This window comes from Seriola dumerili, unplaced genomic scaffold, assembly GCF_002260705.1.
Source record: "Seriola dumerili isolate Sdu_G_001 unplaced genomic scaffold, Sdu_1.0 BDQW01000040.1, whole genome shotgun sequence".
NCBI classification, from domain to species: Eukaryota; Metazoa; Chordata; class Actinopteri; order Carangiformes; family Carangidae; genus Seriola; species Seriola dumerili.
In genome coordinates, this window is record NW_019174295.1 from 4,019,888 (window position 1) to 4,039,689 (window position 19,802).

At 41.6% G+C, this 19,802-nt stretch overlaps 1 protein-coding gene across 2 annotated transcripts; it reads left to right on the forward strand.

The window, feature by feature from the left end:
• Window positions 1-9,954: 9,954 nt before the first annotated feature.
• Window positions 9,955-18,927, forward strand: LOC111217057 (LIM domain kinase 1-like). 2 transcript variants are annotated; one of them, XM_022738744.1, is made up of 15 exons: window positions 9,955-10,164; window positions 12,571-12,709; window positions 13,574-13,683; window positions 13,850-14,017; window positions 14,155-14,260; window positions 14,398-14,669; window positions 14,757-14,946; window positions 15,081-15,167; window positions 15,260-15,391; window positions 15,479-15,538; window positions 15,651-15,716; window positions 16,134-16,320; window positions 16,549-16,604; window positions 16,825-16,982; window positions 17,537-18,927. In XM_022738744.1, the coding sequence occupies exons 1-15, from the start codon at window positions 10,121-10,123 to the stop codon at window positions 18,138-18,140; spliced, it is 2,379 nt and encodes a 792-aa protein (XP_022594465.1). In that variant the 5' UTR covers window positions 9,955-10,120; the 3' UTR covers window positions 18,141-18,927. The 2 variants fall into 2 exon arrangements, with proteins under 2 accessions (XP_022594465.1, XP_022594464.1); XM_022738743.1 differs by lacking the exon at window positions 9,955-10,164 and adding an exon at window positions 10,952-11,118.
• Window positions 18,928-19,802: the final 875 nt, after the last annotated feature.

The following is a 19,802-nucleotide window of genomic DNA, read 5'->3' on the forward strand; positions in this document are numbered from 1 at the left end:
ATAGGCGGAGGACCCGGAGGAGTAGGAGGGGGTCCAACCAGTGCAGGAGGTGCAGGAGGAGTGTCAGGTGGTGTAACAGGAGTGGGAAGAGGAGACAGTCCTGCTACTGGAACTGGAGTTGGACCAGGAGGTGCAATTGGTGGAGTAGGAGGAACACCAAAACCACCCAAAGGTGCCATTTTTGCCATCTGAATCGACACAACTGTAATCATATGAAAAAAATGTAATATAACAAAACATTTTTGAAATGTATTAATGTATATTTTTTGAATGTAGCATATGGACCTGATGGGACTGTGGCAGGAGGCGTAAGTGGTGGACCCGGTGGAGTCGGTAGGGTGGCAGGGGGAGTTGGTGGCGGCCCTGGGGGAGTTGGAGTTGGTCCTGGGGGAGTTGGAGCTGGTCCTGGTGGAGTTGGGGCTGGTCCTGGGGGAGTTGGAGCTGGTCCTGGTGGAGTTGGAGCTGGTCCTGGTGGAGTTGGAGCTGGTCCTGGTGGAGTTGGAAGGGGTCCTGGTGGAGTTGGAAGGGGTCCTGGTGGAGCAGGCTTGGTACCTGGGGCTGGTGGGCCGGGTGGAGTCGGAGCAGGAGGCCTTAAACCTGGAAAAAGTGAGTTTCTAAAATGTCTGTGTATTCACCCCATACATTCATGTCTATCTCTGTATTACAATCATACATTATCCATCATAGGCTATGGTGCAGGTGGAGCTGGAGTTCTACCAGGTGGAGGTATGCTAATTTACACTATCTTTGCCATCTACATTACAGAAAACACATGACTGAATCAACCTAAAATACAATGCATCTCTTTCAGGTTTACGTTACCCAACTGGAGCTAGAGTAGGACAGGGAACAGGAAAACCAGGCAAAGGTTCAACAAACTGTCAACTACAGTCATCTTCTTAACCAGGACAAATTTTGGCTTCAGCAATTAGAGGATGTATGAAACATTCAATGTTTTTATCTTTCTATCAGCATATGGAACTCTTGGAGCAGGAGGCCAGGGTGGAGTTGGACCTGGCGGTTACGGAGTTGGTCCTGGTGGCTATGGTGCCGGTCCAGGGGGTTATGGTGCAGGACCCGGAGGTTATGGGGCTGGCCCAGGTGGCTATGGTGCTGGGCCTGGTGGATATGGAGCTGGACCTGGAGGCTATGGAGGCAGAGGCGTTGTTGGTGGTCCTGGAGGAGCTGGAACGCTCGGAGTTGGAACTGGTCCTGGAGGTTTAGGTGGAGGAGTAGGAGGAGTAGGCACCGGTGGAGTTGGCGGTGGACTGGGAGGATATGGTGGTGGCGTGGGCCCTGGTGGTAAGTTGACCTCTATGAAACCAATATAATTAAGCTAAAATAATGAAGTTTAGTTTTATAGAAAAAGAACACAGTAATTGAAATGACGGTTAACTGTTTTATATGCTCTGTGATGCAGGTTCAAGATATGGCACAGGTGCAGGACTGGGTACTGGCACTGGCAAACCAGCAAAAAGTATGATAAGAGATAAGAGATAAGATTTAGAGAAAACAGACAGATACAAACATTTATACAGAGAACTGAAATTGATCCAATATTTGTTTTTAGGTTATGGAGCAGGAGGCGTTGCGCCTGGTGGCTATGGGACTGGACCAGGTGGAATTGGAACTGGTCCAGGAGGTTTTGGACCGAGTGGTGTTGGACCTGGTGGATATGGGCCAGGCACAGCCGGGACAGGACTGGGTGGTGTCGGAACCAGGCCAGGTGGTTTTGGACCAGGTGGTATTGGCACAGGACCAGGCAGCTATGGACCTGGTGGAGCAGGGGCCATTCCTGGTGTTTATACTGCTGGAGGTCAAGGACTAGGGACAAGAAAGCCACCCAAATCAGGTATAATGATCATGTATTTTCACATTAATAATATTCAATCATGTATTATGTTTTATGATATATTCAGGCTGTTCATTCCTCCTGACAGGCTATGGATCATCCTCACTGGGTGGAGGTCAGGGTGAGAAACGTCTTTATTCGAACACTTAAAGAATGTACACATTACTTAGTGTCTTTGTACATGATAACAAACCATATCTAGCTAATCAATACAAATATAAATATGTCTTTTACGTTGGCACTTAAAACCAGGTTAGGAGAATTAAAAACCTTTGGCTCTTTTGCGTGTGCAGGGGCTTCACCTAGTGGAACAGGCACTGGACCTGGCAGATACGGGCCTGGTGGTTTTGGGCCTGGAGGCTTCGGACCAGGTGGCGCTGGAACAGGAACAGGAGGCTTCGGACCAGGTGGCGCTGGAACAGGAACAGGAGGCTTCAGACCAGGCGGCGCTGGAACAGGAGGGTTTGGACCAGGCGGCGCTGGAACAGGAGGCTTTGGACCAGGTGGCGCTGGAACAGGAGGGTTTGGACCAGGTGGCGCTGGAACAGGAGGGTTTGGACCAGGTGGCGCTGGAACAGGAGGGTTTGGACCAGGCGGCGCTGGAACAGGAGGGTTTGGACCAGGCGGCGCTGGAACAGGAGGGTTTGGACCAGGCGGCGCTGGAACAGGAGGGTTTGGACCAGGCGGCGCTGGAACAGGAGGGTTTGGACCAGGCGGCGCTGGAACAGGAACAGGAACAGGAGGCTTCGGACCAGGGGGGCAAGGATTAGTAAAAAGAAAACCTAAATCTGGTAAGTGATGATCAACAAGTGAAGCAATAAAGTAGATGATATACAAATAATAATTGTACTGATAGACGCCCTTTGCCATCCTTTGTTTCCAGGTTACGGAGGAGCAGGGTATGGATCAGGTGAGGTTTGGGTTAGGATTGGGGACAGTAAATATTTATTTTATTTTTTTACATTCTTACATATTATATTATTAGTATTATTAGTATTATCATTATCATCATCATATATTATTAGTATTATCATATCAGTACCATAATGTATACTACTATTATTTTAATTACCTGTATTGTGCTGTTGTGACTGTGCTACTCTATGTGCCTCTGCAAATAAACAAATAAAGTGTCTTGAATTAAAAATTTTTTTAGAAGAGAGATCTTGCCATGGCAACTAAAAGATAGGGTTCACATAACCCTAGTTACATAAGATCACAGACTATTAATAGTAGGTGGTATATTTGGTACACCAAGCTAAAAAGTGTTTCTATTATTTGGTGCAACTTATTTAAAATAATGAGGATGGTTGGTATGCTAGTTTTAGCTACCTAATAAGCTGTCAACTGAGTGTAGTTCTTTGTAGCATGTAGCATGTATGTATTAATATAGTTGTGATGTTTCCCAGCAGGAGCATTAGGAGGAGGTGCAGGAGCTGGTCCTGGTGGAGTTGGAGCTGGACCTGGAGGCTATGGCCCCGGAGGATACGGTCCAGGTGGAACTGGGGGTGCTGGACCTGGTGGTTATGGCCCAGGAGGTGCTGGAACTGGAGGCTATGGCCCAGGAGGATACGGTCCAGGTGGAACTGGGGGTGCTGGACCTGGTGGTTATGGCCCAGGAGGTGCTGGACCTGGTGGTTATGGCCCAGGAGGTGCTGGAACTGGCCCAGGTGGCTTTAGACCTGGTGGGGCTGGTGGATATGGACCTGGTGGCCAAGCACTCGGAACAAGGAAGCCCGCTAAATCAGGTTATGGCTCGTCATTGGGTGGAACTGGCTATGGACCAGGTAAAATTCTTTTTGTTACATATTAATTTCTAATTAAAAGATTTTGCTAATCACTAATACCAGCAGTGCACCAACTTCATATTGTTGCTGGATATTGGCCCTAGCACTGCTAAGAGACCACTTCTTACATAACAGACCACGACATTACTGTGAGTTATGTCAAGGAGATACTGAAAGAACCAATGTAATTAAATGACTCTATTTGTTCAAATAGCTTGATAGTTTTAAGATGGCCAACACTAAAAGTCTCAGTTGCTCACTCTAAATATACAACATTATGTCATTCATGAGAGTACGCCGTGCTTCAGAGCAACAGGAAATGAATCACAAGGTGTGAACAGCAATAAGTGGGAGCCCATAAAATGCATTTATCCTCTTATCATCTGTGTTATTTATGGCCATAAAGTCTTCGTGTAGCTAAGAACCTTGGTGATGCTGCACAAAAGAAAAAAAACTGCATTACTATGCAGTCTTTTCATACCCTAAAAACCAGTTATTGGACCATTTATTAAAAATCTAATGGAGTTGTTCTGTAGCTGACCAACAGAGGGCAACAAGTAACTAACTATCCTAGGAATCTACATTGGATTCAAAAGCCAGGCCAGTGTTGCCCTGTGAAGAATATGAAATTTTATATTACCAGCAAAATTATAAAACTATTTGACATTTCCATATTATACAACTGATGAGACTAAATACAATAAGCCAGAATCCTATTTTATGTAATCTAATATGCCTCAACCACACCTGTGTTCCTCAGGTGGTGGAGTAGGAGGGCTTCCTGGTGCAGGAACAGGAGGTGCCACAGGTGAGTTTCTAGTTTATAAAGTAAAAATGCTAAAAAAGAAAAAAAGAAATATTTACAACACATTACAATAATTAAAATATGAAGAGGCATCAAATTACAGTCATTCAATTTTTACTAGACTACAACTGTAGTAGCACCACATTATTTAGATGCCTTACCTCAGGTGCAGCAGAGCACATACTATACAATCTACTGTTACTTTTGTAAAATTATGTAAAATGTTATATAAGTGTATCAAAAATGAAAACTATTAAATAGCAAAGCTTCTTATCGTCAATGGTTTTTAAGTGCTTGACCAGTTTCTAAATATTTGCACCCACCTGTTCAGGCAGTGTAGCAGGAGGATTAGGAGGAGCAGGAGGTCCTGCAGGAACAGGCCAAGGAGTGGGAGCGGGCAGCTTACCAGGTCAGTTTAAATGAAGCACTGAATAAATACAGAACAGTAATCACAGAGTATACTAGCTTGCAATTTTAAGATTTGAAAATACATGCAATCACAAAATTCACACTGCACAATAAATACCTTTTCTGCCTGCTGGTCAGTCACAGATAACTGGCATTGTAATGCAGACTGTAATGTATCCACTGTTCCAGCAGGGGGCGTTGGCCCTGGCTATGGTGGGACAGCTGGAGGAGGCTATCCAGGTAAAACACAAACACTTCGTCACATTTGGCATATTTTCATGTGTCTCATTGCTGAGATAACAAACAGCATACATGAGACCATTGTAAAGATTATCAGTTGTTTATCATGAGTTTCTCTTTCCTGTTATTGTTCTCTAGGATACACGGGGGCTGGGCAAAAATGTAAGAAACTTCACTGTGTCCTCTGGGAAAAGCATGCTCTAATTAGCTATCTTAACACACATACACTCAGCAAGCACTTTGGAACAAAATGTTAATACTGGGGAGGGTCTCCCTTTGTCTCAAAACGGCATTAATTCTTCGTGGCATGGATTCCACAAGATGTTAGAGGATGGTAAACTGTGGCCATAAAGGCATGCACATGGTCAGCAACAACACTCAGATAGGCTGTGGCATTCAAACCTTGACTGACTGTCTCTGCATAATGAGTTTAATCTTAATCTTAAGAACAAAGCAGAGAATTTTTGACCCCTGAATTTCTTATGTCTTGAAATTATCTTGTCAATCAAACAAATAAAATCACAAAGGGTGATAATTTTGAAAAATGTTTTGGGAAAATTAAGTTGTGTTTGCTTTTATAACCTCTAATTATTTTACTTTCTTGTCCTATACAGCCAAGGCACAGAAGGCAGCCAAATATGCAGCCATGCAGGCCTTACTGGGAGCGGGGGGCTACAGAGGTAAATATATACATTGTGTTGCTTTACAGTAAGCTGTATCTATACACTGTAAGGCACATTTCACATTCACATTTTGAGAAATCCAGTAAACTAAAAATTTCCTCCTTCAGAGGCATTTCAAAACTCAACCAATACAACTGTGGGGTTTTCTGACTTTAAGTCAGTTCTGCTGGGCATTAACTAAACTCATTAGATTAAGTTTACAAAGACACATTCCCAAACTGCACTGCTTGGGGATTATAATTCCCAATAAAGTCTTCCTCCTTCTGGTTTAAAGAAAAGTCATATGATGAAAACATTTTATATATTTGGTTATTTCCTCTGACCCTGACTATGATGAAACTATACATTTTAGAAATGACGCCGGAACACTTGGAATTCAACAAAACCACTAGGGGAAGCTTCTAGTATAAAATCCACTACTTCTCAGAAAAATGGTTTCCACAGAACTGGTATGTTTTAGACTTGCCACATAGTGTTACAGCCGCAAATACAGGAACTATGTGGACGTGTGACAAATGAAAAACTGACCCTTTCAACTGAGATAGTGTCAAGGTGAAGTTCTTCTGACTATAGTTCTTATTCGTCTTAAGTGTAACTGAACTTGTGTTGACTGAACTTAATGTCTTACGTTTACTGTTACGTAAACATTACTGTTACGTTTATTATTTTACATTACATCACAACTTTAAACTATTTCTTCAGTCAAATCAGATTTTAATGCAGTAAGGAAAGGGGAGGTATTCATGTTGAACTAGCTTAACATGTTTACAGTGTGATTTTCATCCATACAATATATGCTGTGCCAAGACAAGTCTATCTCTCTCTCAAATTAAATCGAAGGCAACTGGACTTGTATTTGTCTGTGGAAGACGTTTCGCCTCTTATCCAAGCGGCTTCATCAGTTCTTATGTATTGGTCTCTCTAGTCCGCACTAGTCAGACTAGTGCTTATGTATTGGTCTCTCTAGTCCGCACTAGTCAGACTAGTCAGACTAGTGCAGACTAGAGAGACCAATACATAAGCACTGATGAAGCCGCTTGGATAAGAGGCGAAACGTCTTCCACAGACAAATACAAGTCCAGTTGCCTTCGATTTAATTTGAGAGAGAGATAACTATGACCTGGACGAATGAGAACATTCACAGACAAGACAAGTCTAATTTTCTGGTTCTGGTAAATAGGTGCTGGCTGTCAGGGCAAATACTGTGGCCGAAGGAGGAAGTGAGAGACCAACAGACAGGAAGTGACCTCATTAAAACAACAGTGGTGCTACTGCATGATTCCAGATTGTAAATGTCTAAACTGCCATAGAAGCTAAAGCTTCAACACATTCCACGTTACTTTTACTTTTGCTTAGATTTTTTATACGAGGGTCTCTTTCAAAAAGAGCAGTGGTTCTCAACCTGTTAGAGACGTGATTCCTTAAGACAAGGTGATGCCTCTGCTGCAGGTGAAATGTGTACTTGTCATTTTCTTTGTTGGATAAATCAGTGATGGTTAAATAATTAAAAATACACATCATTTCACACGAAGAAGCACAAGTTAAAGTAGGTCTGTATGGGGAAACATTTGTTATAATAGTGATTTTTTTTCCATTGAATCACCTTGTGACTCTGGTGATCCTGACTACCAGGCTGAGAACCACTGAAATAAAAGATTTCTTTTCAATTGTATGACCAAGCAGTCTTATAATACAGTTTTTGCTTATTGTTGTTGTGTTGAACATCATTTGTGTTCCTGTGTAAGTATCACCATAAATCCTCTGTGTGAAGACCAAGGACTCCCTCAGGGCAGCTCCTTCAGACCTGTCTGCATGCTGACACAAGGTTTTTTTTTGTTTTTTTTTTTAATATTCTCCAAGGCCACATTTTTATCCAGTTAGACTGGACTTTCTTTAGCTCTGCAGAGTGTAATGTTTGTTGCATTAATTCACTGTTTTTCGCTTTTACACCAAAGTGCAAACTCTTGGCTCTAGTCTGTCCAGCAATGTGTACAGAGAGAAACAGACGGCTGCTATTTTGGGGAACTGTGAACAAAAGGGATTCTTAGTGGAATTTTTCATGGTGGTGGTTTGAGCAGCCATTATCTGAATCCCTGAAAAGCAGTCTGTGTTCATTTTAGCTGTGCTCAGGCCTCCGCAGTATCAACAAATGTGGAGGCTGAAGGTCCTCGGCTGTTAACACTTGTGAAATCTTCCTCTCCATTCGCAACACTTAAGGCACTGTTGTATAGCTACATAACACTAATTGGTATTCATGTAAAATTTTGATTAACATGCATATTTTTTTCACTATTAGAATGATGTATTTGTTATGATATTCTGATGTGGCTTAGATTTGACTTTTACATTTGCTGTTACGGAAAGCATTAAAACTACATGTGAGGTAATATGAGCTGAATACACGATGCATTTAAATGACATCTGAGGAGCGTTGATTACTGTGTTTTTCTTTTTTTGATTTACCTCCTTTTAACACTGTTGGACAACTGTTCACGTTTACTAGTCGTTTTAAATTATGCTGAGAAAAGGCAGAAAAGGCTGAGTTCTTTATTTAGTCTCATTTTACGAATTCAAGTGAATTAATATAGTATTGAATATTTGAGTTATTTCGTTTGTGTGTGTTTGTGTGTGTGAGTTATGTATTACTATGGTAAATATAAGTGCTTTGTTTTCTACATTGTCCTTGAATGTGTAGTCTGTGATATCATTAGGATAGAAAAAGTGTAACTGAATCTCACATTTGTGTCTCTATCGTTTAGCTCAACATGTGTTTTTAACAGCTGTGGTTTTTATGTGGCCTATGAAGAAAACTGTGCACTAATGTACACTTTCTGACAATGCTCTCTAAAATAAAGAAATGACCGATGACAGCTGTTTCAGGCAATTGCTATTTTAAAGCTGAATATATTGCACATGCATAAAATGTGAAACAGAAAGAAGGATTTATGGCACAAGGTAATAGGAAGAAGCAGCACATTCAGAGGTGAAGTTAGTTTTCAATGTGTTTATCTCTTCTAGTTCTAATAACCACAAGTTAGGCAGAAAAAAGAAAAAGGAAATGATAAACCACTGTGAGGGCAAACTAAAAAGAGCTAGAGCAGCAGACAAGCATTGTCTGAATGTAACTCATATTGAAACTAACCAAATACTGACCAAGTACACACGACAGCGGATTATACTGCTTCACAACACAACACAGCATTATGTCAAGTATGTAGTCTACAGCAGAGATGCAGCCACAGAAGGAAAACTAAACCGAAGAAGACGTACAATAAAATCGAACACAATTGAGTCTCAACGCAACAAAACACGCACATATATCTATAGATTTTGTTGTTGGGATGTTACACGCACGCCCGTGCCACAAACACCTGTTTCTGTCTATCAGTTTTGTAGGATCTGCACGGTGCATTACATAAATTCATTTGCTGACAAGGTCTACCACTACCATGAATTACAGTCTGAATGCTATAAACTGACCGGCTGGACTAATTATAGAAAATGCCATTTGAAATAAAAATGTTTACCCTATAACCAATGTAAAGTGCTGCCAATTGACTTTCTTATTACTCTGGTGTCTCTGTGTAGCTTCAAGCAGAGCCGCACTCACATGGACTATCTGTGGGTATCTAAACTTCACACTGAACAGTATCAATAGTTTATTTCTTATGATTCTTAGCTGTTCCCCTTTCTTGTGCTAAGTTATCCCTCTTTGTTTGTTGTGTGTGATGAATAGGGTGCTTTACTGTAGGATCAGGACAGTGCAGTAATTGGGGCATTCATAAAGAGATTATGGCTGTGCTGATGGGAACAGAGCTCGGTTCAAAACACACAGACTCGCTAACACTCTCACAACACTTCTGAGAAAAACACAGACCTGTTTTAACAGATACTAACACTCATGTAGGTTCACATTTAAGAGTCTGTAAGCTTAACTCTCCAGCCCTCTGTGGACTTTGTAAACTCTGCAGAAGAGTGTAACTGTATCTTGCAGAGGTCTACATACTGGAAGGAGCAGGAGGGGAGGGTGGAGCAGAACTTCTTGACTGGGATAGGTCTGTTTCTCTGCAGCCGGCAGAGGGAGACTGGGCAGCTGGTGTCAGTGGGTCAGAGTTTTTTCTCACACAGCTTCTGTGCACATCAGAGAGGGGCCTCATATACACAGGAAGCATCTGAGTGCATGGAGAGAGAGAGAGAGCGAGAGAGTAAAAAAAACTTAAGCGACAACGCCTGCCACCGCTCACCACGGATCACATGTATGATCCGCTCATGAACACATGCAGCTAATGAGCTCCTTTCTCAAACGGGTGGATTGTTTCTGAGTGAAAGCTGTCTATTGGTGAGAATGTCACGGCGGGACCAGAGGTTTCGGAGAGGAATGAAAGGACGGTAAGAGCCACTGTTGTTAACTGGTGAGATGTATGTGTGCAAGTGCGAGAAAGGAAAGAGGGAGTGAAAGTTAGTGAAGAGAATCTAAAAACTGTAGCTAGACATCTGCGATACTTCCTCAAACAGAAGACCGCTGTGACAAACAGATGCATGAGCAACCCCTGCTTCAATAGCCTCTCTACTTTCACATCCACTATTAGTATGTGTATGAGTAGCTTATGAAATCATAACAACAACAGGCATCATCATTGCCTTGTCAGGTATTGAAGCAGCCAACAGAACAATCTTTTGTAATCTCTACTCCTATTTTCTGTTTGTTTATTTTGATCCCTGTATGTTTAACCCCGCCAAAAACTACTCCTCCTGAGATCTATATTAAAAAACTTAAATACAGAATAAACTCAAATGGCCAGACTTATACCACATATGTAACATCAGAGAGACAATATTCCTGTAACACCCAACACAATACAAGTGGATCAGAAACAAATGTTTCCTTCAATGTTTTCCTTTAAAAAACAGTAGTTTTTTTTAAAGGAAGTCTAGCTGGGCGACACAGACAGAACAGGGAGGAAACCATGGCAGGAGAATACGTCATTAGATTCTTAACATCTGCCATCTTAATGTCCTGACATCAGGACATCTTTGTTTTATGTACACACAGGTGCTACTGTATCCGAAGCTCCACTCTCAGTGACACAGGGACAAATCTTAGTACAGAGAGGAGATTCATGAATGGCTAAAGATTAGAGTAAGATGCAGCACGAGCCAGAGGGAGGGGAATACTTTCAGTTGGAGAAGTGGCAGTAGGAAACAGACAGAGGATAAATTCTCTGGATGTATGCCTGTGCTGATTCTAGGGTTTTCTCACTACCAGATGTTGAAGCGGGATCGCAGATGTGAAGTGGAAAGGTTCCGCATCCGTCGCCAGCAGCACAATAACAAAGACAGGAGGTCAAAAATAATCTGGCAGCTGTCTGATGGTTTTATTACTTAATTATTTCCTCAGTGGCAAAAGAGAGGCAGGTCTAACAGATCTGTAACAGTATTTCCTGTAGTGCACTATATTCCCTGCATCTATTAAGACTAGAGATTCCTGAGTGACTGTATTTACTCTACTGAATATGAGCTGCAGTGAACCTAAAGCTCATTATCCCAGCAATGGTATCTACCAAGTAATGATCACAGATAATCATACTGCTGCTCTCTGTTAACAAATGACATACAAAGTGAGGCATCTGCAATTTCTATCATTTGAAAAACTGGCAAGCACAATGCACAATCACAACAGTAATGACTGATTGACACATTTAACAACTTTCCTATAATGTAATCAAGAAAAGCTTGATTGATAAAATGTTGATTGATCAATGAAATGATGTCATTAAATGTTGCTCACATTGGAGGACAGTTGATTCTTTCCCTCCCTAACTTCATTCTCAATAGTAAGGCAACCTTTTCATTCTCTATTGTAAGAGCAGCATGGCATTCACAGTGGAGGCTGGGAGAAAGGAAACATGGAGCTGTACTCTGTCCAGGAAGTCACCTCCCACTCTGGTTGTAGTGTTGGAGAGATAAGAAAGCAGGTTTCTATTGTACATAGGTATTATTGTACATCCAGTTTTAGAAGGGATGTCACTGAAAGTTTCTGTTTGCAGATTTTAAACGACTCAATGTGAATATGCATTTAAGGAAGAGTGGGGTTTTTAAGTGGTAAATGTCGTAATGTCTGCACTTTGTTTCGTTCTCTTGCAATCTTTGAGTGGGTGTGCCCATGGGAAGCTAACATTAAGTAGCACCGTTTCTGTGAAAACATGTGACTGGCCGGTGACCCAGCATGATTACTTCTTTTGCAAGAGGCAATATTAACTTGACTCCCAGCCTAATGATCTCTCCACCACAGTGACATTAGCAATTTGAGATCTGTAATGCATCATTTAAAACACCATGCCTGCAGTAATGTTGACTGTATTTCCTCCAGGCGTGTGCTGGAATAACGGCAGCAGCTTGATGTCTCAACCTCAACTTTGTGACTAACAGAAGCATCACATTGTCAGTTAACACAAACAGGTCAACCGTCAAACTTGCGGCGAGAGTAAGGGAACTGTGTATCGGTGTATACTGTGTTAAAAATAGGCTAAACTCAAGACACTAAGTCCAGCTGACCTGAAAGTGTTCTACCTGATCCTGTGTGAGACGATCTGACAGGTCGACTTTCCTCAAGCCTCATGTGTTCCATCACTGATGATGCTCATGTTACTTTCTTCGAACACACCACTGACTAATCTATTGTCTGTACAGTCTTTACATCTAAATCTACTTTTTCTCATTTCCTCTTTCTGCCATCTCGTTGATTTGCTTTCACCGTCCCGCTCTTTCTCTTCCCTGCTTCCCTCTTGTCTTTAGGTGTTGTGAATGTGGCTGTATCCTTTCTCACTGGTACTATGAAAGAGAGGGACAGCCCTACTGTAAGAAGCACTACTGGAGCCGTTACGGAGAGCACTGCCACGGCTGCAAGGATACCATCACAACAGGCCTCATTATGGTGACAAGATAATCACTTTTTAAGCCATCAAAATGCTTAATACATTTAAGCCTTGTACTACAAAGCAATAAAAACAACAAATTCAATGTGTATTATTTTAATTATACAATCAATTTGATGTTTTAAGGTAATATTGTAACTTAATGACGTAGTAAAAGCCCTATCAGTGTAAGGGTTTTTATCTGTGCAGACTACAAACCTCATTGTACATAAGAGGAAAACCTAATTTCCTGCCTAGTTTTTTCCCCTCTGGTCTTATTTTGTCATGTTGAGTAACGTTCCATTCAATTAGTCACAACATCACAGTTAAAGACCGGACAATTTGTCCCGAGCCAAATAACCTTTACCTTGGCAGATGATCCTTCCTGGTTTTCTGCTAACTCGATCCAAAACATTTTGAACTCAGCCAGTAGCAAATTGATTGATAGCTAGTGGGCTACTTTAAAAATAGCAGCTTTATTGATCAATCAGAACCACCACTTGTTCGAACTAACAAGTGGCCATACACATTACAAATATGTACATTAGGTAATATGTATATGGCCATAATAAAATATTACATGAAACACCAAATCTCTGCATGTTACAACAACGATTCATTCAGTCAAAGCCTTCTTGCCTCTTTTTCCCCCCTGATGTGAAAATAAATGCTTTTTCTTTCCCTTTCAACTCTCAAACCAGAGGATATCCTCTGAAAACATCCTGACAGTACAAAGCATTGATGCAGGAATGTACAGAGAGAACTCTTAATAATTCAGAGCAGCATTTGTCCCCTCAAGTCTGACCCCATCATATTGTTAAAACCAATATTATTCCCTTGGCCTCTGCATTGTGTTTTACCAGACTGCCTCCCTGAATAAACAGGTTGCTGGAGAGCAGAAGTACCACCCTGAATGCTTCACTTGTATGAGCTGTGATATGTTCATTGGAGATGGAGACACTTACACGCTTGTCGAACATACGAAACTCTATTGGTAAGTTTGAAGCAGACAGTAAAATGTGCAAAGTGCTTTATGTAATTGCAAGAGATTCTAAAATAGTAATTATTAGAAATAGTAAAGGTAGAATTCATGGTCATGAAGATTTCTGATTCTGATGTGTGTCCTTTTTTTCTATCGCCTTACTTTTTCTCTTCTGCAGTGGTAACTGTCGAGGTGTAGTATCAGCTGTGAGGTCAGATTCTCCACTCACCAAGAGTCCCCACATGGTGGCACTGGTGTCCCTCCCTCCCCATGTAGGCGGACGAAGAGGCCTCACTGTGGCCACTGAGCTCAGCCCAGACAAGACTCCTCTCATCACTGTGACAGAGTGAGTCTCCGAAGACATGAACAAGAGAGATTTGTTTAGTTAGCACTAACCTTCAACTAAACCCAAAAACTGGTCCCGCACCCCGTGTCCTAGCCCATCATTCCTCCACCCATTCAATTATTCTCACTCTCCCTCAGGTTAGACTCAGCTGTCCTCAGCCCACACCTGCTGTCCTCTGTCCACACTGGTGATCAAGTACTGGAGGTCAACGGCATTCCTGTTCGCAACATAAACCCAGATGAGGTAGGCCTCAATCAACCTATTGATTTAGCAATAATATTGTGAGTATAAATAAGAAGTCGCATACACAAAAAAAATACTTAATAAGTAATACTGAAAAACCACACCACCAAAAGCCAACACGTTATTCTTCCCTCTAGATACACCGTGTGATCCAGGACACAAGCAGACCACTGCAGCTGACCATTGAACACAACCCGCAGTCTCCTAATGACCTCCTTCACTCAAACAATCCACAGGACAACATCAGCTGTCCTGACCCCTGTACCCGCACCAAACTTGCTTCAACCCACAAACTCCCAAGTCTAGAGGAAGAGCCGAGTCCAGGGGAGGAAGCAGATGAACCAATCAGGATGAGCCTCTCACCGCCTCAGCACCAAGGAACCACAGGAATGCGATCAAGACACATCCTGTAAGTGCTGACTACTGTCCTACTTTGGTTTTCCCCTATTTCTCTCTTCATAATTCTTTCTAATTCATTCTTTCTTTCCTTCCCCAGACGCAGCTGTAGTATAGATAAGTGTCCTCTGTCCCCTGGAGCACTGTCGCTTTTATCTCAAAAGAGAGACATGGTTCGATCAGAGTCTCTTCGTGTGGACCCTGGAGAACGAACCCACCGCATCTTCAGACCTTCAGACCTCATCCACGGAGAAGTGCTTGGCAAGGGCTGCTTTGGACAGGCTGTCAAGGTGCCACCGTTTTACATCACAGTGTCCCTTTCATTTTTTATGTGCAACCTGTTCAAAACATTTCAAACAACCGTATGCCTAGTTGTCAGTTCTTTGTCAAAATGATTTTAACCAGCCAACTTGTTTCTGTCAAGGTAACACATCAGGAGACAGGGGAGGTGATGGTGATGAAAGAGTTGATAAGTTTTGACGAAGAGACACAGAAGACTTTCTTAAAGGAGGTAAGTGGTCATCAGAGCAGGAAAGGCCACATGTGGGAAGATGTAAGTAGCAGGGAAACTTTAAACTCACGCTACACAATGAATTTTTACAGGTGAAGGTGATGCGCTGTCTGGACCATCCCAATGTTCTGAAGTTCATTGGACTGTTTTATAAAGACAAACGAATAAACTTTGTCTCTGAATACATCCAAGGAGGAACGCTCCGGGAGACCATCATCAAGATGGTAAGTCAAGACAGGTTTTCATGTTCCTTCATGAGTTCTGTCAGAGGACATAGACACTGCATGTCCATCACAATCTTCTTGTTGTAGGACAAGGACTTTCCCTGGAGTATAAGAGTGAGCTATGCCAAAGACATTGCAGCTGGAATGGTGAGTCATTCTGTTCAATATTCTCAAAGTAAAAGATTACAATCAAAAATGATTCCTTAATCTGGTAAAAAAAAAAACTTTAGCTAATGTATATAACATCTCTCCTTCAAAGGCCTATCTACACTCCATGAATGTTATCCACCGAGATCTAAACTCACACAACTGCCTGGTCAGAGAGGTAAACAAGTGGTTCCAACACATTCACCTTTATATATATCTCCATTTCAAAAGCAGTAAGCAACTCAAAAGCACCTTTCAGTTTGTGGCCTTCATCAGGTTCACCCATGAAGGCCAGAGGCTCAATGCATTGGTCTGACAATAAAATTGTTCTTTCTACAAGTGTCACTGGAGTTTTAACCTCTTCAGACTTTTTTCCTTTTCCCCACATTAGAAGTTAGTGAGGTTGCACCAGAATTCCCTACTCGGATTCTACAAAACTGCAAAGAAGCCATTAGGTTTATGGGGAAAACTATCAATGTTTTGCAACACAGCACTTTTAAACAAAAACAGACCACCATAACCTCACAGTGTGTTCCATCTAAAAACAACAGAGCATGTGTTCTTAACATTACCTTCTCTCTCTCTGCTTGATTAGAACCAGTCAGTGGTGGTGGCAGATTTTGGACTAGCCAGGCTGGTGATGGAGGAGAGGAATCAGAGTAGAACATCTTCTATGGAGCGGCCTGTGAAGGGGACATTATCAGAGCTCCGCAGGCCTGACCGCAGGAAGCGGTACACTGTGGTAGGAAACCCCTACTGGATGGCCCCTGAGATGATCCATGGTGAGTACACAAGATTTCAGGCTATCATAAAAATGTAACATTTCTGAACAGTGCTCACTAACCTCAACTTTCCTCTTAATACCATAAGTGTGGTAAAATATGCAAAAAGGGGGGAAACTGTGTAGGAGATCTGTTATTGCCCTAAGGTCTAATATTCTGCATGGATCTCCAGCATGGATCAGTAAAGATGTGCTTCTCATTTTCTAAACTTTCCTCTGCGCCTCTCAGGAAAAACCTATGATGAACGGGTGGACATCTTTTCCTTTGGTATCATGATATGTGAGGTAAGAGCACCTAGGAAGAGTAAAATATACCTACAAATATTATGCACTTGATTTCTAAGAATTCAAAAGATGTGGTATTTAATGAGTTTAAGTGTTGTGTAAATGTCAAACAAACAAACCTATATTTTCCATATTTTATCCTTATTTTTCTATTAATCAAGCATCTGCGATTCAATTTCAAAGCTAAGTATGTACAGTGTCTTTCTCTGCCTCTCTTCAGATAATAGGTAGAGTGAATGCCGACCCTGACTACCTTCCCCGGACGAATGACTTTGGGCTAAATGTAGCTGGTTTCCTGCAGCAGTACCATCCTCCAGAGTGCCCCTCAGCCTTCCTGCCGTTGGCTGTCCTCTGCTGTGACATGGATGCTGATAAACGGTATGACTTCACGACTCCAGCACAACTGCAGACCTAAATTTCTATAAGGCAAAATATAAGATATATGTAAAAAATATTGCACAGTTAGCATTTTGTTTCTAACACACACTTTAATTTTTCACTTCTAACAGAACAACCACATGGCATAACCACTTAAAGAGCAATTTATAGGGTGTGTTTATAATTGGTGGTATGTCAATCTATTTTGACTCTCTGTAATGTCATCACTTGACAATGTTAAAAGTGCAGTGGAAAACAAATATAAATATTGTATTTGTCTACTTCTGTCATAAAGTCATTCTCTGGTTAGTTGATGCAACAAGTATAAAGTGTACTGCATCATAATCACTTATGTAGGGAGGCTACACACAGCTTTTAGATTTTATGCAGGGCTCTCGCACCCAAACAGTGAATACCGTACCAAGCAGTGCATTACACAAACTAAGACAGTTCAGAATACTCTGCTAAATATTTAGTCAATACACAACCGCAGTAAAGCATGCAATGCCCTACACCCTATCATTACTATAACTCTTTGTCTTTCACTCTTCCAGTACGTCTTTTTCAAAGCTGGAGGAGTGGCTGGAGAACCTGATGATGCACCTGGACATTGGTCTACCTTTGCTCTCTGAGTTAGAGCAGCTCCGTAGAGCCTTCTGGGAGAATCACAACCACCAAAACCCCTCTCACAACCAGGACAACACCCAGAATCCTCACGAGCAAACACACTGTTCCCAGCCACAACAACAAAGCCCTGACCCTAAGCGACGTTCAGACGATTCAAATAACCACACAGAGCCTAATCGCCTCACTCAAAGCCAAGACCAAAACAGCACACCTGACAGCCATTCGGATGGACAGCAACACACATGTAACAATCATGACATGAGGACTGAGCACGACCACTCCTGTTTGAACAGAGAATGTACGAACTGCTCACAAGACAAGAGCCAGTGTTGCAGGTCTTCAAGCACAGACTCAGGCAAGAATGGCTCTGAAACCTGTGAACATAATAACCTCTCAGGACAAGCAAAAGTCCAGCACCAGCCCTCACAACCACTGCAGGTCAACAGGTCACTGCTAGGCCAGTCTAACAGGCACAGGGGGACATGCAGAGCGCTGTGGGACAGATCTACAGAGGACAGCTCTTTTCTCTAAATGATGGCCAAAAAATTGATTGGCCAAGACAGGACACATCTACAAAGCCAAGTTTTGAAGGATAAAACACATCATGACCACACTGGTGTCTTCTCAAACAATTGGGAAAGCACTAAAAGAATCAGCAATATGTGGAGGACTAATGCATAGAAAACCAGCGAACATTAAACCAATGAATACAGATTCATACGGGATATTTTACATGAGAGTTAAATTTCACCACAGCTTGATAACAATTGCCTAGCACATTACATTTGCCTCATGTGAACCAGTATTTATAAGGGTTCAACTAGAGCTCGACCGATGCAGGATTTAGTTGATGCCAATATTGACAATTTGGAGTTCAATATGAAATACTATAGTAGCATATTGGCTGTAAGAAACAAATATTTTTGATAAGGATTCTTTAAATTCCCCCAAATCTGTCAGTGCTCTCTGATGGACAATCTACAACATTTTTTCTAAATGACCTTAAACATATCTTTCGCATTTCTGAATTACAATTTCTCTTTACTTATTGGCCAACATCTAAAGAATGATGATATTAGTACATCTGTCATAAGCTAAAACTAGCCGGCCAATTTATCGGTTGGGCTCTGGTATCAACTTATTCCATAAGCTGTGAAACACTTGGCACTTTATACTTTAAGCTACATTGCATGGGTCACTTATTTATCAGAATGTCTTATGTATTTTCTGTTAAACATGTCCAGACCACATCCAACACACTGAGCCGTGAACATATAAAACTACAACTGTAGTTAACAATAAAACAACTGTAAATTCATATGGCTAAATTTGAATCACTATCATCAAAGGGCTATTATTTAAGATGTACATTTGTGGTATTTTGATCATTCACACAGAAAATCATCATTATTAATAACTTTGAATATCAATTATTATGAACAATAATAATGATAAAACAGAAAACCAAGTATCAAACTCTCACCTCCTGTACTTGTAGGAAGCTAATTAAGCTCCTTTGTAAGTAGTCAACTTAGTTAGCCTTATGTTTGTGGCTCTCATGTGACGCAGCTAACCTACTAGCTTCTTACTCAATGTGGTTATATGTGTATTTTATAGTTATTTTTCATTATATTGCATTTTTATACACATACAAAAATGAACCAGAAACCTTTTCAGTACAGAGAGCGAGAGTTGGCATTAGCACAGCCACCAACACTGTGTCAGCCACTGTCATTTTCAAGCTAGCAAACAACATAAACAATTACGCTTACCGCTCCGATACGGCTTCTAGTCTCCGCTTTTTGGTGCACAACAAACTCCTCACTTTTCAACAAACTCCTGAGTCTGACTGAGGTTCAAACGTGTGGCTGAGTCTCTCCTACGTTTCCTCCTTTTACCATCTTGGTACACTTCGCTGTTTCACCTGTCTACCTAGCGCAAGGTGGGCGGGGCACAAGGCCTGATCCAGAACTGATCCAGTGGATGTTCTTCCAGCCCCATTTTCTTTCAACTTTTTATGTGGGGAAACCATGTTAAACACAAACATAAACAATACTAATCATAGCAGAGTATTTTTACATAGTTTAAAACATGTCGGGAGAGTAACTTTAGGATAGTTCGGTGTCTAGTGGCTGCAACGGATTCTAACGGTAGCAAACAAATGTCAAAACCTAGCTAATTGTAGCATTAGCT